The sequence below is a fragment of the Bradysia coprophila genome, assembly GCF_014529535.1.
Source record: "Bradysia coprophila strain Holo2 chromosome IV unlocalized genomic scaffold, BU_Bcop_v1 contig_144, whole genome shotgun sequence".
NCBI lineage: Eukaryota > Metazoa > Arthropoda > Insecta > Diptera > Sciaridae > Bradysia > Bradysia coprophila.
Genome location: NW_023503373.1, coordinates 3054473 through 3078786, shown reverse-complemented (window position 1 = coordinate 3078786; position 24314 = coordinate 3054473). Strand labels below are relative to the sequence as shown.

At 36.8% G+C, this 24314-nt stretch overlaps 3 protein-coding genes and 2 long non-coding RNA genes across 7 annotated transcripts; 2 read left to right on the top strand and 3 right to left on the bottom strand.

The window, feature by feature from the left end:
• Nucleotides 1–1276: 1276 nt before the first annotated feature.
• Nucleotides 1277–10073, bottom strand: LOC119071138. 2 transcript variants are annotated; one of them, XM_037175832.1, is made up of 12 exons: nt 9821–10073; nt 5715–5982; nt 4731–5655; nt 4446–4634; nt 4153–4376; nt 3966–4090; nt 3554–3669; nt 2519–3487; nt 2346–2458; nt 2089–2284; nt 1870–2018; nt 1277–1806 (listed from the first exon to the last, which is right to left on the bottom strand). In XM_037175832.1, exons 2-12 carry the CDS (start codon nt 5948–5950, stop codon nt 1434–1436), a joined length of 3615 nt encoding a protein of 1204 aa, XP_037031727.1. In that variant the 5' UTR covers nt 5951–5982; nt 9821–10073; the 3' UTR covers nt 1277–1433. The 2 variants fall into 2 exon arrangements, with proteins under 2 accessions (XP_037031727.1, XP_037031728.1); XM_037175833.1 differs by lacking the exon at nt 9821–10073 and adding an exon at nt 9551–9613.
• On the top strand, nt 3681–4090 carry LOC119071363. The gene is made up of 2 exons (XR_005086630.1): nt 3681–3849; nt 3886–4090. It is a non-coding gene; the product is annotated as an uncharacterized LOC119071363 (long non-coding RNA).
• A 610-nt stretch (nt 10074–10683) lies between the features above and the next one.
• On the bottom strand, nt 10684–12698 carry LOC119071195 (SET and MYND domain-containing protein DDB_G0273589-like). Of its 2 annotated transcripts, none has more exons than XM_037175981.1 (2): nt 12495–12698; nt 10684–12412 (listed from the first exon to the last, which is right to left on the bottom strand). In XM_037175981.1, the coding sequence occupies exon 2, from the start codon at nt 12406–12408 to the stop codon at nt 10768–10770; it is 1641 nt and encodes a 546-aa protein (XP_037031876.1). In that variant the 5' UTR covers nt 12409–12412; nt 12495–12698; the 3' UTR covers nt 10684–10767. The 2 variants fall into 2 exon arrangements, with proteins under 2 accessions (XP_037031876.1, XP_037031875.1); XM_037175980.1 differs by having other exon boundaries at nt 10684–12417; nt 12496–12698.
• Nucleotides 12699–14664: 1966 nt separating this feature from the next.
• LOC119071347 lies at nt 14665–15210 on the top strand. The gene is made up of 2 exons (XR_005086615.1): nt 14665–14932; nt 15001–15210. It is a non-coding gene; the product is annotated as an uncharacterized LOC119071347 (long non-coding RNA).
• Nucleotides 15211–18281: 3071 nt separating this feature from the next.
• LOC119071175 (polyadenylate-binding protein) lies at nt 18282–24184 on the bottom strand. Its single transcript, XM_037175943.1, has 5 exons — nt 23607–24184; nt 21272–21828; nt 20406–21182; nt 20196–20340; nt 18282–19963 (listed from the first exon to the last, which is right to left on the bottom strand). The coding sequence occupies exons 1-5, from the start codon at nt 23776–23778 to the stop codon at nt 19692–19694; spliced, it is 1923 nt and encodes a 640-aa protein (XP_037031838.1). The 5' UTR covers nt 23779–24184; the 3' UTR covers nt 18282–19691.
• Nucleotides 24185–24314: the final 130 nt, after the last annotated feature.

Sequence of the window (24314 nt, the reverse complement as noted above, 5' to 3'; positions counted from 1 at the left end):
TATTGTCTCATGAATTAAACGAATGAAGTTTCAGCTTTAACGATTATGTACACTGTATTATACTTGTACACTGTATTGCTGCTTGTAACAGTTTCGTATAAGTTTTGTACGGTTTCACGAGTTGCGAAAGTGTCTAAAGTCAACTGTTAAAAAAAAAACAAAATATTTATCATGTAAGGGGTCGAAAAGTCTTTAGACCACCCCCCATTTTCGGCACAGAAACAAAAAAAATATTTTTCATAAAAAAATCACTTTCATTTTCTGGAAGAACCTATGTCCATGTCTTCCATTGGCACATTTCTCATTGCGTTAAAATGGGTGAAAAAAAAATTTATTTTAAGAAAATGACCAACAACCTTATCGACGTTCACATTCGAAATATTCTGTTCTGGTATCGTACCAGCCTTCGAATATGGATCGAATTGCATCACTCTTACTCCTATCAATTTCTTTCGTTTTCAATACTTTTGTAAAGATGTTCCACCACCGGTGGAAAACAGAATTTCATGTTTCCCAATTGAAAAATTTTTAAAACAAAAAGAAAATCCTAATTTCACATCGTGCGTGTTGAGAGTTTTCTTAGGCCGAAAACACACGAGCAATTTTGCGATGATGGGATCGACAATTCTATTATGTCATTGGTGCTGAATTTAGCCTGTGCTGAATATCTGATTACAATGGAAAACGTTGCATAATTGTCGATCCCATCAATGCTAAATTATTCGTGTTTTCGGCTTTACATTGTAACAAGCCTGTCGTTCAAAAACTAAGAAAATTAGAGACAAAAATTTAGGATTTTTTTGTGAGTAGCCAAGATTTTCAGGCTAAGAGTATTTTTTATGAAAGTATCCTATGGAAATGCACGTAATTACCGTACAAATAGCACCTAAAATTCACAAAACTTCTGTCAAAAATCCCCAAATTTACAGAATTTATAAAGAATTTTCCCAACCCCCAATTAGGCCAACATGCGTGTCGAATCACCTTTGTAACAGGCCACTGTATCTTCAAGGTGGTTCATCTCTTGAATATTTAAATAAGTTTTGCATGTGCCACGAGAAAAACAAAGAAAAATGGATCTGCATTTTAAGGGCAATTCGGAACATTTTGTGTTAGAAATACTGCGATGTGTGTCAGGTCTGTTCTTAATGAATATTTTGGCACATCGCATACATGCTTTCTATAATTATCCCTGATTCCCTGTAACAGTTTCAATTTCAAGACAGTTAAATCTCGCAGAGTTACTCCAGGCTTCGACCATAAAATCTTAGAACATTTTCTGTTTTGCATCGAAATTGTAACTCAATTACAAAATATTCTGTATTTTCAAACATCTTTCAAATTCGTAATCGTAAATGGTAATTAAAATTCCTTTCAATGGAATAACGTAACTTAACTTAAATGAAAACTTACGATAACTTTCACATTTCAATTTAACATCGGATCGCTCGACCAAAATCAACCAATTGATCGTTGATAATGATGTCATACTCGTTCGACACGTCGATCAGCTGTATTTCCAACACAGCATTATCGTCTACTTTGTCCGCTGCGATGATTCTGCCGACAATTGCTTGGAATTTCTGGCCCGAAACCAGTCGATTGAACTCAATCGTATCATCCATTTCCCATAAATCGTTCACCGGCTTGATGCCATACAGTCGGGCAGTCATTGCCAATTTCGGCAGATCGCGATATTCGTTCGGTAAAATTTTTAATCTCGTCACATCGTCGATGCAGTCAATGTCGCCGATATCGCAAAATGATACCAAAATTTTCGTGACAAGGTGGCGCTCAACAACCACTCTGTGAATTCAGTGTTTGTGTTAAACCAGCTTGTCAAGTTAACCGTTCGTTGACGTCACTTACCGGTACCACCTGCCATCCGAATGCAAACAGGCGTATGCATCGTCTTCTCGTACCTTATCCAATGTCAATGCATCGCGACTTTTAGTGCAGTAATCTTGCAAGCTTTTCATTTGCTGTACCCACTGTCGCATATGCTTGATTGGTCGAATCTTAAAACCGATTCAGACATTCAACGCTGAAGATTCAACAAAATGAGACGAAATTTCGATCAAAACTTACCATGAAATTGGCTGGAGTTGCTGTCATCACGACCTCAATGTCAAAGTGATCGCCAACGTCAGGCGGATGGAATTTGGGCAACTTCGGACCGTTTAGCGTCAAATTATTAAAATGCGACAAATTGTCTGGAGTTTTTGGTTCTCGACTAGAATTGGAAGTGATGCTACTCTGTCGAGAGTACAACGATTCGTTTGATCTGCAACGAAAGAATGTCCGAATTATGAATCAACTGAACCCCGAACGTAAAGTAAACTCACTGTTGACGTTCCAAGTCCGTTTTAAGGCACTCGTTCACGCTTATCATGTCGGAACCTCTGCAATAGTACAGATTCACTTCCGGAATACTGCTGGTGATGTTCATCTTCATCACCTGTAAAACAAAGCGCAGAATTAAACTCGCTGTCCTTCGACAAAATTAGGCTGCTCGTACATATGCTTTCGTATCGCCCATGAAGTATCCACGTAATGTTGACACTAAATGCTGTGGAAATTGCGTAAGCCCCTTCAACTTGACTTGCATTGCTTGCGGTGGGAATGTTAAAAGCGCTTGGCTTATCGACTCGAGCCGGTATATCTTCGTCAATGGGACACTTTTCGTCTTTCCAATGTCAACGAACAGCATTTTATTTGCCTTAAGTTCCTTCATTTCATTGATAAATTTGCCGCGACACCACTTGTGTGTCTCTTCATCGAACACCAAGAACAGAGTATTATTCGCAGTATTGCTTGCTGGTAACGTTTGATGTCGGTTGGGCAGGTCTGATTGGGTCAGTTTGTGAATCAACTTATTGACATAATGTACGCCGTTCTGATGCAACTGAATGAAAATGTCTCCGTCGTCAGATATATGTGACACATTCACTTTCGTTAACTCCGCATGGTTCAATTCCGGTTCGGCTATATCGGCACAGATCTTATCGACGATCACCTGGTGCAAGTTAATGTCTTCCGCCGTCGAAGTATCGTATAGAACTATTTGTATCACCGGTACCACATCTGGCGCTGCTTCTTGTGCCATGAATTCTTCGGCTTTGGTGAATACTTGACCAATCAATGGTGGACTGCTGAGCAGTGTCTCTTCCAGATGCTTCTTGGCAAATTTATTTTCGTCAAAGTCCTCCATTCCGTGCAATGCGAAGCGGATCGCTTGTGGTGCAAGTTTCAAAAACTTATTTTGACACACGTACATTTCGTCCATGGAATACCACCGCTGATCGCCCTCGTCCACACCGAAACACAGACACTGTCTCTTCGCCTCGTTCACTTTTTCGACACGGATGCGATAGGCGCACTCATTCATCAAAGTCAAATAAATTTGACCCACGTTGAAGCAAGTGGGAACTTGTTTGTTCTTCAGCAACTCCAATTCAATGTCAGTCACCAGCGAATCCAATGCATTCTGGAAAGTTTACGTAAAAAACGTGAAAACAGATTCTTCGAAATGCGGACAAGTGTGACTACTCACGCTGTATTCTTTGCCAATTAAACGGCCCCAAATTTCGGCGGTTGAAACGGTACATGTTATGATGAGACTCCAATACTCGTCGTGCCAGGGTAAGTCTAGCTTATCCATCTTTTGTTCTTTAAAATGGAAAGAATAAAAATTAATTAAAAGAAGAAAGAACTGCCAGGCATAACAAAAATGTCAGTCGTATAGCTACAACTGCAACTGTTCCACTAATATGGAATCAAGTTGCATAAGAAGTGTTACGAAAATTGCTGTGTCCTAACAGACAAAAACCTTCTGCATTGCTCAATACAGTTTAAGGAACAAGTCTTGAAGCAACGTCGAGTTAGAATCAAGTCAGGCGACATTACAGCTAGACAATGTCTTCGGCAATCCAATATTTCCAATACGAAATCAGTAATTAACCTACCTAGCACGGCTGCCTCAACAGCATAAACAATGTGATCGTTAATACATTCGTCAATGGTGAACCATTCGGGATGCTTGGCCAGAGTGGTCATCCAATCTGAAGGCAACAGTTGTCGGTGCACCGACCTAGAAAAATGTGTCGGATCGATTTTATTGTCCACGTGAAACATATTCGATGTTCAATTTACAGAAACTCTTCGGGAATTTTCTTCGAAAACACGCCAGTTGGATACTCTTTCAAGCAGTTGTAGATTTTGATGGCTAAATCCACTTCACTGTCCATACATATGTCGTATCTCTGCTGGTCACGAATAGAAATTAGTCGTTGCATTGCATGCTTGGCTGTTTCGGTTCGTGCTTCTGTTTCGGTATCGTAGTCTGTCGGATAGCTTGAGTATCGTGTATTGTCAATCTGCAGATGTGGAAACGATTAGCACAAGATTTGATTATGTTAATGGGCCTTCGCGTAATATTTTCTTACCGTGACATGACACTGATAGCGTTTATCGACTTTGAAAATCTTGAATTTCGGAGCACTCAGTCCATTTTCCTTACAGTAATCCAACAAATCTATTTCGGACGATCGTACAGTAGGACTCGATGGTATCGCAGGAGATGGTGTCACAGGAGATGGTATCACAGGAGATGGTTGTGGCGTCGGTATTTTTATCTACAACCCACGGCATACATAAGTTAGATCTCCTTGCGGCCCCTCATGTCTTTTCGCATAACAATTTGTGATCGAAATTTAATCGAAAATACTTACATTGGGTACGGGAGGTACCTGTCTCGCCAATTGGAGTCTATCGTTGACGGATTTCCGTTCAGTATTCATGGTGACACTTTGAATCGAATTCGAAGCATCCAATTTCGGCAGAAGTTTGAGACGATCTTGCATACGAGTGAACTGTATCGTCGTGGATGGTGGCTTACTGACATCGAAATAAAATGGATTATTTTTCGCCAGCGGTAGATGAGCATTGGATTGTTTTGTCGGTGCATTCTGTGGATCTTGTTGGTTCGATGGTAAACTGTCGGAAGTTCTTGGAGTTATTGCGGGGGGCTTTTTGTCCAATTGAACGTTATTCTGACGCGCCTCATAGCGAGAACCTTTTGATCCATCTGAATCGTCAACAGTTAGGTCAATAACATCGGACTGTTTTTCGCGCTTTTCATTGATTCGATTTCTTAAGTCGTCGGACTGCAACGGTTTAGCCGACATATTTTGATTGATTCGATTTCTCAAGTCGTCAGACTGTGACAGTTTAGCCGATATATTTTGATTGATGCGTCTTCCGTATTCGTCAAGCTGTAACGGTTTAGCCGATTGATTTTCGTGTTTTTGAGTCTCTCTTGGTGGAATTCTCTCAGAGGATCGGATCGGGTTATCATTTGCCAAACGGTTGTTCGATGTCTCTTTCTTCTCTTCGCTTTTATCTTTGTACTGATCGAATGTAAATTCCATGGTCGGTGCTCTGGAGTTCGGATGCACATAAGCGTTTTGCGGGGTGTACTGCATTGGTCTCTTCGGAAATATTGCTTTTGTTAGCGGTCGCAAATTGTAATTGGTATTGGTACGTTGTTGAGGTGGAAAGTTAGGTGGCCGTAACGGTTGTCGAAATCTGTTAGATGGTGCCGCCGATCTTCTCTTAGGCTTCGCCTGTTCAGCTACCAGTTTTGAGATGTGCCAGCTGAATTAAACAGATGTTAGAGCAAAATCAATGTGAAACAAAAATCGATGGAAAATTACCTCTCTGCATTTGGTTTCTCGTAGATTATGAGTTCGCCGCGAAAATTTTCGATTACGAACTCGCCGGTTCCACGCAGGAAATCTTCAACGTTTCTGCATCCGAATATTGGAATTGCTGTCCCAGCCTCCTCACGGTAGTCGCGAACCAACTCACGAATAGATTTTCCTTTTTGTGGGCTAGATATGAGTAGCGACCGCAAAATCTTCACCACCTTTTTTTTCTCCTCCTCTGACATCGCTCATTCAACTTTCCAAATTGAAATGAAACCTGTAATGAACAGAACAAGTCGACGACCTTAAAAGTGTATGCGTCACAAATATGTGAGATGAACTAAAAGGGTTAAAAGGATGAGCACGTAGAAACGTAGAAAAAACGGTTAATGAGTTGGACACGAAGGTAATAATGACGCTTTTTATAGTTGAACGATTTCTCTTGAGAGACACTCAAACCTCTAATTTATTCATAACTAGACGTAGGAAACCGATGAGAGTTGTAGCGTCATTTATTGTAATCAACAATTGAATACTGCCTGGATAATGGGTGGATATTAGCCTTGTAAGATACAGAAGTCAGCCAACATTTTACTCCTCAACATCGTTGACAGTTACTTTCCTTAATTTAAAATGCACATCGAAGAAAAGCGTGGCAGTAGGTCTGGTGTGGTCTCGGATGCCACAGTTGTAAAAAATCAAAAAGAATGTCGAAATGAATGTTTTGGTCACAAATGTCGAATGCAATAATTTTAAAAAATTATGTAATTTTAAACTTAAGATTTATAACCTCAATTTGAAGAGACGCTGGAAAAATCTTAGGGAAAATAGAAAATCCGGAAAATGTTCCTACACTATGAAAAACGTTGAACATTTACCCTTTAGTTTGAGCTATCACACGCTCGCCTATATCTCACACAGACCTGTCAATTATTCGACAAAAATACCTTTACACTTGAACTTTGAAGGGGTGGGGTATTATCCAACAGTATAATTTTATTGTCTATGCTTTAAAAATAGTTATTTACACATTCGTTGTACAATTTCGCGAGTGAACGAAGCGAAACCAATAAGCGAAAATGCATAAAATCAACACAACTTTTCACGGAAAGAGGCCACATCACAAGAAAAATTCCAAAAGGCATAACTCGCTTCGCTCGTTTGAGCATATCACATCTAGTGACAAAAACCACCCCATTTCTCAGGGAGACCACTCAAAATTCGACCTCCTTTTTAAGGAATAGAGCAGAATATTTCGATAATATAATTTAAGGAGCATTTCAGGATTTTTAAAATATGAGATTTTGGATTAAATTTGATGAATTCGAATTTTTTTTTGACTTTCCAAAGTCATATTAAGGATATATGAAGTAGATTTTTTGGTGTTTCTCAGAGAATATTCTTTGGAAAATATTTTCCGAATTTTTCACAAATATTTTATCGAAGATTTTTCCAAAAAAAATGTTTACTCTAGATAAGATACCCAACGTACCCTAAGTTCACGTAGTTAGATTTTTAAAAAATTAGCCTTGTTACTTAATTTTTTTTTAAATTTTTTTGATTTTATCTTCTTGCTACTTGTAATGCCTGCATTGAAAATCACATGTGCCTTGGCCACTGATGATTTATTTAATTTACGTTCGCTAACTACAGCTGACGAAGTGTAATTACTATTATCAATTAACTTTGCGGCGACTTTTAACTTTAAAGTTTCCTCTGCTCTTTCAACTTCGATGCTTTGAATTTTGGCCTCTTTCTTATGGTTTTTGTCTGACTCGTTTTGTTTCGATTTTGCTAATTACGCCATTCGCTCTTTTTCTACATCTAAATGTATAAAATATCTTTTACGGGCCGACGAGCAGAGGTCTAACAATTTTCGAATAAGGTAAACGATGTAGTTGCTGACCGTGCAAGTGTACCTGACCAGCTACATTATTTATCAGTTTTGGAAAATAATTACGAATGAAAATACGCAAATTAACGTTCTAATTAATCTTTAGAGCCTAAAGATTAATTTTTTCATGAAAATAATGCGATTATTATGTTTACTTATTTGATAAAACCATCAAATGAAACCAGTGCACCATCTCAGTACAAAGTTGCACATTTCTTAAGAAAATCGTAAGATCGGTGTGGTCTAATTTAAGGTTTTTATTGACAAAAGAATTATTAACGGACAAAGTTTTGGTGTTTTTACGTAGTAAATAGTTCGACAATTAATATTATTAACATAAATAGCGTCTAAAAGTTAATATTTGATTAATTACATGGTGGTCAAAACATTGCATCAAAAATATGCGATGTTTGTGTAGTTGACCGCACCAAATTCCGTACATTTTTCTTCATGTGACAAATTCACCTTCCATGTGCATTGTTGTGTACAAAATGTTGTGATTAGAATTCGTTGATATTTTGTGTTTTTATGCGTTTTTATCATTGAAATTGGTTAATATCAGTGAATTAAGAGTGAAAATGTGTCGAATAATGCGAAACTATTGCGAAAAATTTGAAAAATGTCTAAATTTTGTAGCGGTCAACTACTGCAACAAGACTGGTCAGGTATAAAAACACTCGTTTTTTTGTGGTCAGCTACTGCACCAAAAACAGTGCTTCAGTAAAATTAGTTTTTTACAATAAAAATTAATTAATTGTAAATAGTTCTGATATTCTACGGAATGGGAACAGATCAAATTAAATTCTGACGAAGGAAAAACTTAGCTTCATCGAAATCATCTTGAGATACTGATGACCAAAGTTGAAAAATTGCTTAGCCGGTCAGCTACTACATCGCTTACCTTAATTAGAAAATCTTCCACGTTATCGTAGAAATACAAAATATTCTAACTATCCGAATAGCCGCAATCGTTTCTAAGAGCTGCTCCTTGAAATTTCGGGAAACACAAATCTATTTACGCTAAATCCTCGCTCAGGATCAGCATTCCTATGATTAAGGAATAAATACGCATTGGCTAACTTAACCGGATGGCCAAACTTTTCTCAAACACGATACACACAAGACGAAGGTTAACAAATGATTGACAATAAATGATTAAGTTGCCAGCAATAGGGTTTTGCAAGTACCTTTTAGCACTATCGATCTCATTTGTTGAATTATTTTGGTTTCATGAGTTTTTTTTTGGTGAAGTAAGCGAGGAACGGTTTTGAATATATATGGTTCCACAGTCAGAATTAAAATGTTAGATGTTCACTTTAGTTAAGTGAAACTAAAAATAAGGAGTTTGAGGAGATTAAGGAGGTTTCAGAAGGATTTTTGAAAATCAAGGAGATTTAAGGAATCAAGGAGGAGTGGGGCTCCCTGATTTCTCAACTTGTTGCATAAATTACAAATTTCTATGTCCTTAACAGGCTCCCATCATATGTTTACTGGAATTCGCTTGGTTGGTACCCGTTTATGCCGTCGTCTTGTGATTACAGTGATTACGATACGAACTCCATGAGCTGAACAAGGAGGTTGAAATTTTTAATTTTAAAATAAAATCGACTCCAGCACCTACAACGAAATATCAACAGCAGATAAACGAGTGAAAATATGTAGGAGCAACAACGCCTGTTACATTATCTCACCAATAATTAAAAAAATAAAATAAAATTTTCGATGCGAATTTTGACCTGACGACTCAATGCAAAATATATACACCGATCAGGAGCGATTTTTTTAATCAAATAAATAACGAAATAATATTAATGATGACTCGTCACCGTATCACTGAAAAACACGCACCAATTTTTTTTTTAAACAATTGAAACAAAAAATAGAACACATCACATGTATTGGATTCGATAGACAAAAAAAAGCTTTATACATTATAAGTGTATAACGGCACCTTCGTTTCTGTATGCATTCTTGCACATTTTTCTGTAGCCCAGAACAAACGAAAAACAAATTACAAATAAATTATGCCTTCCATATAGGGTTGTGTATCAGTATTTATATCAGTTATCAAGATGAGCTTTCAATGGAATGTTATCTCAGATTAGATGCTGCACTTTAATCAAAGAGTGCTTTGGAATGAGGTTATGCGACATGACTAATTATTTCTTCGTTTTTTTACAAACAATACAAATGAACTGATGTACATAATAAAACTACATACCTTTCTATTCAAACCAAATCCGATGAAAAAACTTAATCGACGTGGAATTTTCACTGTAACAATCAATATCACATACGATTCTTATTTTTATTTAATTTTATTTATTTACAATTGGTGCTGATAACCAGATTGATTTTTAGAAACAAATTATTGTCAGTGATTCGAGTTAAATAAATTCTTGTCTTTAGCCGCCTTGACTACACTTGACCACTTTGAACGAATGATGGGCATGTAATGATATTTTTCTCTCGATTACTCTTTTCTCAGTGGCTTTTCGACAACTTTTTTTATCGAAAGAGCGGATTAAACGGAAATGTCAAAATATTCTGTTTAAAATGCTCTGCACGAAACAAATTTGAAATTGGGCGGGCAAATAATTTTTAATTGTTATTAGACATAGAAAGACCGATATTAACGAAGAATTGATGAAATTGCGTCAGAATGTGAGCGAAAAGACCTTTTTTAATTATTCACAGAATATAGATTAAGAATTCTGGAGACCCAGGTAATTCACCGATTAAGAATTCTTTTGCAGGGAGTGAAAGGTTACACACTCAGCATCGACACCTAAAAATTACTTTGGTATACAAAATCAAGATGAGGAAAACTGACCATATATGTTAGCAAAGTCCATTTGGATTTAATTTGTTGACAAGTTCGTCTTTAAGGATGTATTAAGATGGTCGGTGTCATTGCGCTTAGTTCCATTATATTAATTCCAACTACTCAATAGTTTTTGCTCCATTTTATGTATGAGGAATTATAGAGAGTCGGATTTACTTACATGATGAGTTAAACTCAAAATAAGATCACGTAAAATTGGATGTGTAAAGAAATTGCTAGAAACAATTTAAGACAAAACATTTTTCTTGTTCGACAAAAGTTTATTAAATTCCAGAACGTTAGGTTACAAAATTATATCTATCAGTGTCTCACATGACCTTTTTCTAAAAATGAATCTTATTATTGAACTTTGCAGCCAGCAAACGTCTGTAGCAGTCCGTAACAAAATCAATTTCATTGCACCAAATCTTACGACCGTATCGGTTCAAAAACTCAATACATTTTTCTTCCAACTCTTTAGCCGCTGGCGTTTGGATAGGTCCCTCAACCAGAAAATTGATTTTCGGTTTGTTCCGTTCGATGTAGCGAAAACATTCGTCCTTCTTCATTTCGTTACGTTCCCCACTCGGCAATGACTTTCCGTTACATCGCTCACAGTTGCAGTTGAATCGACACCGCGCCAAGATGTACTTCTTACGATCGATTGTTGAATGTTGAATTTTGTCGTTTCTGAAATACGACAAAAACACTTGCTCACCGGCTTTGATCGGTCGAATTGTGACAATTACATTGTATCCGTCGAAGGAAACCAATGTTGCATTCGGTGCACACGAATGATTCATATACATTGCGATCACGGATCGAAACTCTTCAAAGTTCCATCCGACGAGATCATCAGAATTGTCGAATACAATGTTGCCGGAGTAATTGATGATACAATAATGTTGCGCAACCAAATGCATTAGAAAACGTTGCGTTTCCTTTGTATTGAACTTCGATCCAATTGTTGGATGGTCCAGAAGTTTCTTGTGGACAAAGTAGACCTGCTGCCCAAACATATCCCGTAGGTACACATTCGGTTCGTGCCAAAGTTTCACAAATTCGCGATAGTTCGACTTTTCATCTAAAAGTGATTCGGGGATTTCCATGCTATCGCTGAAAATGGCATCCTCGACAAACTGCTGTAATTCCTCCGCAGTTGCAAACATATTAACGGCTTGTAGAATACTTCGAATGATGTGACGCTGGTTGTCATTGTAATCTTCGGCATCGATAGGCAATGTATACATACCACATTCGACCTTATGAAAATCGCTGGCCTTACATTCACTGGAATGAAACATTGTGTCGGTGCATCTTGTGCACGGTATCAAGTTAGTGTCCTTCATCATGCAAGTGTCGCATCTTCTAAACTTTTCGTACCGATAAGCGGTCATAAAAGCTTTTTCCATTACGACTATTTTGCCAACATCAATGTCACACGTGACAGTAATATGACGGCCAAATTCACTGTCCAGTTTAATCTCCAAAACGTTTGCCATTCCCGTAAATTTTGGATGACTTTCGAAGCTCAATTTCGGCTCGAATGGCACGGGGTTAGAGCCAGATTCGATGAAATTCAAACAGTCGTCACGACGTTTATCTAACTTAGCCATCAATCGTTGTGGAAAGTTTGCTTCCTTCGCAAGAGTTATGTCTACCAAACATTTTTCGTACATTTGTAACTCGAAGAAACACGCCGATCGATTGGCGTAGGCTAAACCAACCAATTCAGATGAAACGTTTTTTGCAGCGCATATCGCCCGATTATATAATCCGATAGCTTCTATCCACTTGGATTCAGCAAATTGTTTATTACCGATTTCACGGCACAACTTCGATCCATGATTGTTTTTGGGTTTGCCCATTAAACATCCACTCGCTTGTAGCCTAGCGAAGACCGCACTTGGAGGATTTATATCACAAGCGAGTGATTCAGGCCCATTGCAAATATCAATGTATTCGTTGTTTTGCTTTTTCCACATATTTTCGCACTGTTGAAAATAAAAATTAAATTTCATTGAAACATTACATTTCACCAAAAAAAAAAAAAAAATTGCGGGGATGCTTACCACAAAGACAAGGTAAAACTGTTAATTAGAAAATGGTTATCAGCTTTTCTTACAAAAACGTGTTCTTAAATACCGCTGTGCTTGGCGCTCTTCTAGATCAACAAATTTTTACCAGACAATAATTGTCAAAGTGATCTATGATGAAGTTGGTGATTGGTATAAATGGTATGGTATGGTATGGGCAGCAGATTAAATTCATTTCGGCAGCTAAGCTTCTTCGTTTGCCGTCGAAGACGGTAATAGTTATTTTCCTTGGGCAACTTTTGCTTGTCGCCCTTACTTCATTCGGGCTACAACCTGCAAAATTGCCTAAAGTATACCTTCCGTAACAGATACACAAATAACTATTACCCTATCTGTGGTGGACGGTTGTATCCCGAACGAAGTCAAGGCTGTATACTTTGGGAAGGTCACGCCGATCGTCATTTTATTAGATACGCGGGAACACACCTTTTCCAAACGTTTCATACAAACAAACTCACCAAAATTGAATTTGTATGGTGTGGTGAATTTTTTGTGTGAAATGTGGTGTGTAACTCCCGTATCTGCATCTGCGTGACCTCCCCAAAGTATACAGCCTTGGAACGAAGTGAGTGCGACAAGCGAAAGTGCCTAAAAAAACACGTCCACCATATACGTATATAAAGTAAGAAAGTTCACACAACGCAATGCAACCTTGAGTTTCATTACTTATTAAAAAATTCAAATTCTATGTCGCACTTACAATGTCAATCACAAATATCTCATAGGAATGGGAAATTTAATTTCAATAGATGCACATTATTTTCGAATTTACATTCACCTCAAAATAGTTAGTAAGAAATTCATGTCTCAGTTTTGTTGATGTTCTTATATTCCAACAGTTCTTCTTCTTGTGTAGCACATACTCTGTAAGTGTAAAGAGAATGCTTACAACGTTTGATACTAATAACCAAGGCTGTAAACTTTGGGTAGGTTACGCAAGTCACGCAGACAGCCATTTTATTAGATACGCGGGATGATTTTACATACAAAAAAAAAATTCACCACATCACGGCGATGACAATCTAATCATCACAATAGGTGAAGTTTTGTATGAAATCCGCCATGTTATCATCAAGTGTGGTGTGTCACCCGCGTATCTATATCTGCGTGACTTCTTCAAAGTTTACAGCCTTGCTAAGAACATGAAAAAGTCGCATGAATATTCTTGCTAATTATTTTGAGGTAAGTGTGAATTTCCATTAATTAGCATTTATTACGCACGATATATTTTGAGATATCTAGAACCAAAATAATTATTTTGGACAGACGTACGTACCTACTATTGTTAACAAAGGGAGGAAAATAGGAAATTGTCGTGTTGTGACTGTTATGTAGATATCGCTTAAAAATCAAAATGTTTAAGAATTTTATTCTTTTAAAATAGGCACTGATTTTACGTCACAAACAAAAGTGTGAAACTGTTTATACAACCGGGGTTTTCCCCCGCAAAAATATTCATAGCAATATGATCTTAAGGTAGTAATAATGCAATAATGCAATTAATATAAGCGTGTGGTTTTTCTTGAAACGAACTGATGTAATGATACTTCTCAGAAGCAAATAACTGTCAACGCACTACTGGCAATAACGTAGAGTAAAAAATTAGAAAATATTCGTTTATTAACACATTTACTAGACCAGTGCAATATCCTGCTTTAAATTGTAGGTGAAACCTTCCTTTATATCGACAATATTTTTTACAGAACAAGATGGTGAGTATTTAATGATTCATTTAGTGTCCTACTTTTTTGTTCTGCAATGTCACCATAAAGACCACCCAAAAGGTTAAATATTATGCCACATTTAATAACTTATGCAAAATGTTTTTGGTGAAAATTTATGTTAGTCAATTAAATGAAAACCATATTGCAAGTAGTTCGTTGATAATATACATATCAATAAAAACTGTATTGGATCTTACTGATAGTTATCTTTTAGTAGACGTTCACTAATCTTCTATGAATGTGGAGTGGGAATATGAAAACGTAGCTCATGCATGTTATAAGGTATATATAGGACGAAATCTACAGGTGAGGGAGTCCTAAATTCTGCAAGACGACAGGAAGTGTTTTATGAACGATCTCTTGCCATAAAATCGTTTTTACGCAGCATTTAATGACAAAAATCATATAAATAATTGAACACTCAGCCTATGATCTTCAGTTTGGTTCGAAATCCGAACTATTACAGTGAAACAACACGTTGCACTAAGAAATCAGTTTCAGTTGAAAAGAAAACAGTTTTAGTTGAAAAGAAATCATCATCATGAAATTTTTGAAAACGTTTGTTGCGATTGTCGCTGCTTTATTCGTATTGGCAACGATTGTGCAAGGCGCTTCTGTCTCAGAAGAAAAATCCACAATTGTTAAACGTGGAATTTTCGATTGTCCTCATGATTGCTGGGGAGATGCTTGTAAGACAATTTCTTTTGTGTGATTTTGATAGTCGATTGAACCGTTGTTGTTTTTTTCGTTTCTTCAGCTAGAGCTCGGGCACGATGCGGAAATAACTATCGCGAGATAGGTCATCCCACTTGCTGTGGAAAATGCTATTGTTGCTGATTTTACACTGGTGTTGTAAATATGTACGAGTTTTCGTCAAGACTTGCCATAAGAATTGACTTTTCTAATTAAATGCTAACAAGTCAAATTGTCCATGACGAAGATAAAATAAAATTGAATCCACATGAAATGATTATTTTGCCTTCAACAAACTAACTTATCGCGATAAAATGATTAAATCTGTTACTTCATTTGTTGAAAGTATAGCTTAACCTCTGATACCTCAATCGTTTTGATATATATTTCGCAATTTAAGAATGCATTAACCGGACACCGATCATCTTTCTTTTTTGTCGTTGCTGTCGATAGCAGATGAAATCGCGATAATGCCTAATGTTGACTACCTAAAAGATACGTAAATAAGTATGAACGAATGGGATCTATGTATGTGTGCTCGTGTCAAAGCAAGCAATAGTAGATTACATTGGATGTTGCGGAGGTAGTTCATTACATGAGGGATCAATTTTGTGATACGAGCCGAACTCACAAGTGTGGTTATAAGCAACAAGCTTTGGAAACGGTTATTTTGACAAGTGTAGAGTTTGCATATCCGAGCCGAAGGCGAGGTATGCAACTACACGAGTCAAAATAACCGTTTCCAAAGCGAGTTGCTTAAAACCACACGAGTGAGTTTGCGAATTCACAAAATTGATTCCGAGTGCAATGAATTACCAAGCATTAGGCTGTATACTTTGAAGGACATTCGATATATTACAATATCTACGAGTGTTACATAGAAAGCGAATGAAGGAAAAATCATCTTGCCCAGCCGCGGATTTGAACACTGGACCTCTCGATTATAATCGAGACCTCTAGCGCCAAAGTATACAGCATTGGGCAAATTGAACTATCAAAAGCGTCAACGCGTACATGGATTGGTGTAAAACCGTACGAAATGTGTATCTTATACAAATTGATGTTGGGGACACATTTTATCGTACGAAATATACCACTCTATGACATAGAATCTAGGTATATTTTGTCAAAGCATTTAAGGCAATGTCAGAGAATGAATCACACATATTAACGCCGTAGGTGCCATGGTAAATATACATACTGAAGCTAACGCAAATCCTCAAGGAATAGCAAGATTTGTTATGTTGCATCCGTGACGTTTGGCGTGATAATGTTGTTGGAAGTGTGTTGTTTAGTATTGAGTTTTAGCATGTGTTGCAACCTAACAAAGTGAATTTGACTTGTGTCCAACATTATAAAAACAATTTTCACCCGAAAGTAGGGGCAAGGCTGTATACTTTGGGGAGGTCACGCAGATCGCCATTTTATTAGATACGCGGGAACACACCTTTTCCATACAAACAAATTCACCAAAATTGAATATGTATGGCGTGGTGAATTTTTTGTATGAAACGTGGTGTGTAACCCGCGTATCTGCATCTGCGTGACCTCCCCAAAGTATACAGCCTTGAGTAGGGGTCCGTGTGTTCTTGCGGATTTGCGTTACCTTCAGTGTTTATATACTTTGGTAGGTGCGTCCAAAGTATATAAACACTGAAGGTAATTCAGACCCTCAACGGATCAGAGAAATTACGGATCCAAACTTTCAGGTGAATTCATTTTCGTATGTTGTCTAGCTTAGAATTGTGCAACATGACGGCCCTTCAATTTCACCACTAAATACAACTTGACGCAAACGAATTTTATATGTGACGGAGCTAAAATTCACCTGAAAGTTTGGATCCGTGAGTCAATGAAAGTAGATAAGTAGGTATGGCCAGTCCATACAAGTCGGAGCACATACGGATTTGCATGGCGCCACCTCAAACGAACTCATTTCTAGTGGAAATTTGCACTGCTAGAACAAATTTGAACGTTTGGCCATACCTTGGCCAGTCCATACAAGTCGGAGCACATACGGATTTGCATGGCGTTACCTCAAACGAACTCATTTCTAGTGGAAATTTGCCCTGAGTTCGTTTGAGGTGGCGCCATGCAAATCCGTATGTGCTCCGGCTAGAACAAATTTGAACGTTTGGCCATACCTATCTATTTACTTTCATTGCCGTGAGTAACTGTGGATTTGCATTACCTTCAGTGTTTATATACTCTGGGTGCGTCTTCTATTTAAAAGCATATCGGGTAATTTAAACGCACCATTTTTACCATAATTTTATGAAGTCAGCGGTATTTTGTCCAACTATCTGTTGAAAATATTCAAATTTATGGCGACATTTTGTTATGCTCAAAACTCATTGACAGATGCAACAGTCCAACGCACTTCAAGTAAAAGTGCTATTAATGACAGCTGCTAAATAGAGTACTATTTTGTATGAAATTTTATCCCCACTCTTTTTACAGTGTAAAATTTTGTATGGAGCACTGTCAAGTTTCAATACCCTATTTAGAGTATCACTTTTGCTTGAAGTGCGTTGAGCAGTCGCGATTTTGAATCGTAGAGTTACACTCTATGTTTTGAATATAAAAAGTTCTAACTTCATTTGACAGTTTCGAAAATTTCGTCATGAAAAATTGGACCAAAACACGTTTCCAATGCCTCGTTTGTTTTTAGCATTATTTGTCTCTTTGATTGGCTCCACGTTCATCCGTCTACAATTTCAAATACATTGTGAATTGTGACACATCCCTTATTAAAATAACTGGTCCGATGGATGTTCGAATTTCAATTCCTTCTGTATCTCATCATTTAACAGTCTATAGAAGAACAGACTATCGAGGCAATTATTATATATGTACAAAGGTCGTCCAAAAACGATGATCTTTGAAGAATGTCGAGAATGTCATATATATTGCACCCAGTCAAAAGAAACCATTTTTCAAATGATATTTATTTATTGATTCGAAAAATAATCCTGATTATACACAAGTAAAAAAAAAGAAAAAAAAATAATTTTTTTCCTTTAAGTTTTTCTTATTACTTTTATGGTAATGACGAACTATATTCAAAATTAACAATTTGCATTAAAAATACGAAAATTTACAGTTTCATATATCAAAAAACAAAAACTGCAGTCATTGTTGATTTAAAATGTTTCATTTATTTCATTGTCCTCCACTGTTCTTCTCTCTTATGTTATTATTATCAAAAAAATGCTGGTTTTAAAACGGCGAATTATAACTTTGTTTCCCGAACTTATAATAATTTTGATTCGAATCTTAAATCAAATTTCAAACACGGTTCTCTTTCGATGGAATTTCAATTTATTTTTCTGTGTTTTGTTCTTTTCCCAAAATATCATTTGAAATTGAAATTTGACTTAAGTTCCGACACGGTTTTGCTTGCTTTTGGTTGGTTTTTTTTTTGTTTAAATATATTAAATTTTCATTTGATGTTTTAAATTTTATCAAGATAATCCTTTTTTGATGGTGTTCTTTAGTGGGTTGTTTTTTCTTTTCCTTTTGTTTTTAATTATTTTCACTTTTACTGATCTGATCGATCGATGGAAATAGAGAAAAAAAATTTCTGTTGCTTCAACCTGTGTTTGTTCACTAATTTTCGTCTTTTTTTATCAGTAAAAAGTATGTGCCGTCCACAATGCGCGTACAACACACAATACTTCAAAGCACTTCTTGGTTGTAGATTTTTAGTTTTTTTTTCTTGTTTTTTTGTTTCATTTTTTCTATTTTTTATTTTTCAATTTTTTAACCATTTTCGTTTAGGTGCAACGCTACAAGTATATTATTTTACAAATTAAAATAAACAAAAAAAAATTAGAATTTTCTTCTTCAAGAAACAGAATACTTGCACAAAAATTCAATTTTGCTTTGTTAGAGGGAAAAAAATATGAAAAGGTAAAAAACAGAAAAAGTTTAAAGAAATAATAAAAAATTTGTTTAGTGTCGTCCGAGTTTGAATTGAACTCCTCATTTTGTCGACCCTATGCCTAAAGGATATTAGAACTTCGGGTCTTATTCAAATTGACGGATTTCATTTTATACTTGGAACTTCTACATGCTTGTCAGTTGCGATTGTTTGCATCTTTTTTATGGTTCCTTCATTTTTTATATTTTTTTTACGATTTTTTTTATAAGTTTACGATTTTTTTGTTTAGACTGAGTTGCCAGATTTTTTGCGTTTTTTTTTCGTCCACATTTTTTCAATTTTTTTGACGCACATAATTCGAAATCATATTTGGAAACACACACGTGCACACATACATGTTTCAAAAGCCATTTCAAATTAAGGTTTTTTTTCATATTTTTTTTTTTTTTATTATTTTTTTACTTAGGTTCATTGTATGGTTTTCATCATTTAAATAAAAAAGAAAAGTTTGTTAATTTTCACATCTACATTTTAGACTTTATCGATTCCCGCTCCACGAAAGAAAAGATAAGCTTGAAAAGGAGTCGATTCATTGAAAATGTATTTTTTTTTTAAGTTTTCTTGTTGTGGTTGTAAGTTTCATCAAGTGGAAATAATGTTAATGCTGAAAACAAAATTTAAATTTAAATGAACATAGGTGTATCGAGTAAACAAAATTTTTGGTGGAGAATGTTTGTATGTTTCAAACAATCCAAATTACATCCCCGCCGAAGATAGGAAGAAAAAAAAATATTTAATTTTCAAATGTTAATCGGAATTCATTAATTTTAAACTTGGATTGATTGCATTTTCATCGATGGAGATGTAAATTTTTATTCCAGATTTCCGGGAGCGGTAACAGCCTTCTTGGCTTGATGAGCTTGAAGTACGGCAACGGCCTCTTCAACTTTCGCTTTAAGCGATTCCCGGTTCTCCAACATGTGCAACAATTCCGAATTGTCAATTTCCAACAACATGCCGGTGATTTTACCAGCTGCAGCCGGATTCATCTGTTCGATGATGGGGAACAAGCGTTCACCAAGCATTTGCTTTTGATCAGATGGTTGAGCAGCCGCCAACATTGTTGCTGTGAGCGGTTCTTGACCTGAAAAAACAATTGAAGCATTTCATTAGAAAATATCGACAAAAATACAAGATAAAAGCTCCGGCAAGCGATCGGGAGTTATACAGTCAGACTGATGAAGTAAAAGCTTTTTTAGTGTCCAACAAATGACTATTAAGCAAACGGAGCACCCGATTCAATCATAACGATTGAAAAATTTGCTAATTGCAAAGAACAATTGAAATGAGACTGCTAAAGAGGATTCTGAACCTACCTTTGACATGTACAGCTTGAACATTTGTTTGGGATGGAACCATAGCAACGTTTTGAGTTGGTGGATTGCGCATGCTGTTTGTGTACTTGAAACTCTGCGTACGAGCTTGATTGGCTGGTGGCACCTGTGTCGGCATTGGACGGGACTAAGGAAGAGCAAAAATTTCAATGAAAATTCGATGCAAATTGCCAATTTTCTGTTTTAATTTACCTGAATTCCTCCAGCTGGTTGCTGTCCAGTGATTGGTCGAGCTGGGTTTCGCAAGACTGAATTGGCTTGTGCAGCCTGACTTCCGGCAATGCCTTGTGGTCCGCGAACACCTCCAGCACCTTGACGGAATTGGGACGATGCAGCTGATGCGCCCATATTCGGATAGCCACTGGCGACGGCAACGGCAGCGTTAACATTCTGTCCACTTGATGGACGAACTGGTTGTGCGGCCCATCGGGGAGTGTTGCGAATTTGTTGGACTTGTGGGCCATAGAAACGTTGCGGCTGAATGTGCGGTACAAAGTATCCGCTTGCAGCATTTGGTGGATACATCATGCCCATTTGTGTAATGCGACTGTTCGACAGACGGTTGATGTATTGTGCGGCCAAATGAGCTTTACGTTCTTCTTTACGCTGAGCTAATGCAACGTACAACGGTTTTGTTCCGCAGATTCTTCCATTCATTTCGGTAACAGCTTTTGTTGCTTCTTCCGGATCGGAGAAGCAAACAAAACCGAATCCCTTTGAGCGACCATCTTCCATCATCACCTTTGCCGATGTAATGGTTCCGAAACTGTGGAATTCTTTGCGCAAACGATCGTCATCGATGGTATCGTCAAGATTCTTGACGTACAAATTGACACCGTGATAACGGTTCAAACGCTCAATTTTCAGTTGCTCAAATTTACGTTTCAATTCCATTTGTCGTTCAGCCTTCTTCTGTGCTCGGCCGACATACAAAACTTTTCCATTCGATAATTCTGTACCATTCAGTGCCTGCAAGAAAATGGTGTGTCGTTAGGATCAACGTAAGAAGGTCTGTGGCAAGTTCAATAATGACATCCAGCCACATTGCAAACACTTACCTGCACAGCAGCTTCGGCAGCTTCAGCATTTTCGAATGCAACGAAACCGAATCCACACGATTGGCCATCATCTTTGGACATAACTTTGTGACTCGTTATGTTACCGTATTGCCCGAACATCTTTTCCAGCGTTTCGTCCAACACATCATTACCGAAGTTTTTGACGTAGACATTTGTGAATAACTTGTTCTTCTCGCCGAGAACCTTCTCGCGTTCCTTGCGCGGAATGAAGCGGCCAACGAATACCTTTTTGTCGTTGAGTAACATACCGTTTACTTTTTCGATAGACATCGACGCTGCCTCCTCCGTTTCAAAATGTACGAATCCATATCCCTTCGAAACACCTTTGTCATCTTGGGCAACCTTGCAGCTCAAAATGTTGCCAAACGCCGAAAACGTATCGTACATTGCCTTATTGTCAATGGCTTTGTCCAGGTTCTTAATGAACACGTTACCCACGCCGGATTTACGAAGCGACGGGTCACGTTGAGACCACATAATGCGTATTGGGCGTCCTTTCAATAAATCAAAATTCATTGTGTCCAAGGCACGTTCAGCTGAAACAATAGAATCAAGACGTTAGTCCATAAGAGAACATTTTTCGACCAGATTCGAATTGGTTAGTTTCGAGTCCGAGAATTTTTTTAAGAATTATCATAATTGACCGACAGGTTGTGGTAACTCAAAATGTCATAAATACCATTAGTCATCAGTTCGAACGGTTGATGACGAGTCATCTTTTATGCAGCTCAGAGTCGCTAAAATGTGGCATAGGCATTTATAGACTGGTTTTACGTAGCAAAAACTATGAAGCCAAAATTAACCGAAGTATACGAACGCTGTACGTATACAACGTGTATAGTAATATAGTATACACAATTTCAATATACACATTCCAATGCATGGTACCATAATTTAAGGGATTAACGCACACTACCATACATTTCGCATTTTACTTTTGTTTCAAATTGTAGCTGCAATTGCCATAGCAGAGCCCTCAAACGATGACTCATGGAATTTTTGTCTAAATTATTTGTCAAATTTCGACGCTATCAGAACATTCAGTTTCCGTTTACAATATCATATTTTTGAACATAAAATTACATCATGGATACAAATCGTAAATGTTTTTCTACATTAACGGCCAGTAGCGATTAAGACAGAGCAGATATTAGTACAATACGAAATACAACGTCATTGTATTTTTGAAATAAATATTTAAAATTCAAAACAGAGATATGCTGCCATTTGCAGCTTGAACAAAAATATTGAACGAATGATTCACCGCATTATCCATCTATTTACCCATGCACTGCATGCCTGATAATAACTGAAAACAGTTTAATAATTTGTATGTCGTTGTGTCTCGCCTCATTACATATTTTCGATTCTGCAAAAATGTGGCTATGGATCGACGCGATCGACGACACACTTATATCGATTATAATGGGAATACCACCGACTTTTTGTTGCAATTGTCATAAAAACAATGGAAATTTTTGAGATCAAGAGACTTTCGAGACGAATTTACTGAAAATTATTTTTGTAGAAAAAAAATTTCTTTTTGCATACGTTGACCTATAACTGGCATGTTTTAAAAACAGCATTCACTCATTCGCACCGCAATTAAAAATGTACGTACTGTTCAATACTACAGGTAAAACATGCCCGTAGACGATATAAAAGCACAATCAACAAAAATATGTGAAAGGTGAACAAGTTTCACGTTTATTTGAATGTGATTCGGATCAGTTGGCGAGATTGAAAAAAAAAATATATCATGGGAGACCTTGACGACTATGCAGCAATCTCGATTTTTTTTTTCATTTACAGCAGCTTTTATATTAATTTGTTGGAATCGAAGCGGTCAGTTTTTTGTATGTTTTGTATGCTGGAAAATGTATGTAAATTTGGAACCATTGCACTATTGGAATGCAATTAGTCTTGTTTTTACAAAAAAACATTTTATCGCGTATGTTTATAGCGATTACTTCAATGATGAGAAATAACCACCGATTTAAATACGCATTGACTGCCCGATTTAAACAAAGAAGCGAAATCATGTTCAGAAAATCGTTCCATTAAAAACCGAAAAATTACATTGGATGAAATGTGATGAAATGCTGAGTTCAATATTGACAGTTAGTAAATAACATGCAAAATAATTCTACACAGTCTACAAAAAAGACTCGTCGCCATCTTGGAATACGTAAATTTTGGGAGACACGAAAAAAATGCATATCGACTATATGGAAGAGGACCACGTGTACAATGAGAAAAGTGGATTTTTTTGCAATTTCTTTTTTCTTCAGGTAATTAAAATTGAAAGACTTACCGTCGGCAGGCTGCTGAAAATTGACGTATGCATAGCCAAGAGAACGACGCGTAACCACGTCGCGACATACTCTAATAGACAGAACTGGCCCAGTTGAGGAAAATTTCTCGAATAACATTGCTTCGGTGATATCCGGATGTAAATCACCTACATATAAAGACGCCAACGCCATTTTCTTGAAAATTTATTCTTTTTACACGAATTTGAAGAAATTCTTTTGTTGAAAATTTGTGTTTTATAATAGCTTCACACCAGCAATCAAGAATGTTTAAATGATGAAAATAATCAATTGACAAATTATTCATACAACGTAAAGAAATCGGTAGCAATGAATTAGTCACACACACGTTTTTTTTTGTATCTAATTAGAGTATGTTGTTTTTTCACTACTTTTGCGATTTTTTTTAGGGTTTTTATTAAGTTTTTTTTATTTTTTTTTGTTTTTTTATTATTTTTTTATTCACAAAATGTGACTTGGCTGTGCGGGCCTTGTGGTCTCTACTATGCACAACCTCACATGAAAGAATAATGGAGATTTCGAAGTGGATTGCAATGAATACTGGTTTCGTTCAGATCGAAATTCGGATTCTCTTCATTCTCTTTCGTGTCAAAATATTCTCTGTTTCTCTTTTGTATGTGAGTGTATGCGTGCGTTTTCGATATTGTTCGAACATTGAATGGATCGGCCACAGAGCGGGAAAATTGAAA

Coding starts and splice junctions, on each gene's coding strand:
- LOC119071195 (XM_037175981.1), bottom strand. CDS start 12,408: ATGTGGAAAAAGCAAAACAACGAATACATTGATATTTGCAATGGGCCT.
- LOC119071138 (XM_037175832.1), bottom strand. CDS start 5,950: ATGTCAGAGGAGGAGAAAAAAAAGGTGGTGAAGATTTTGCGGTCGCTA. Junction 3,488..3,553: donor TAATTGGCAAAGAATACAGC/GTGAGTAGTCAC, acceptor TAAACTTTCCAG/AATGCATTGGATTCGCTGGT. Junction 2,285..2,345: donor ACGGACTTGGAACGTCAACA/GTGAGTTTACTT, acceptor CTTTCGTTGCAG/ATCAAACGAATCGTTGTACT.
- LOC119071175 (XM_037175943.1), bottom strand. CDS start 23,778: ATGGCGTTGGCGTCTTTATATGTAGGTGATTTACATCCGGATATCACC. Junction 21,183..21,271: donor CTGCCGAAGCTGCTGTGCAG/GTAAGTGTTTGC, acceptor ATTTTCTTGCAG/GCACTGAATGGTACAGAATT. Junction 20,341..20,405: donor AACCAGCTGGAGGAATTCAG/GTAAATTAAAAC, acceptor GCTCTTCCTTAG/TCCCGTCCAATGCCGACACA.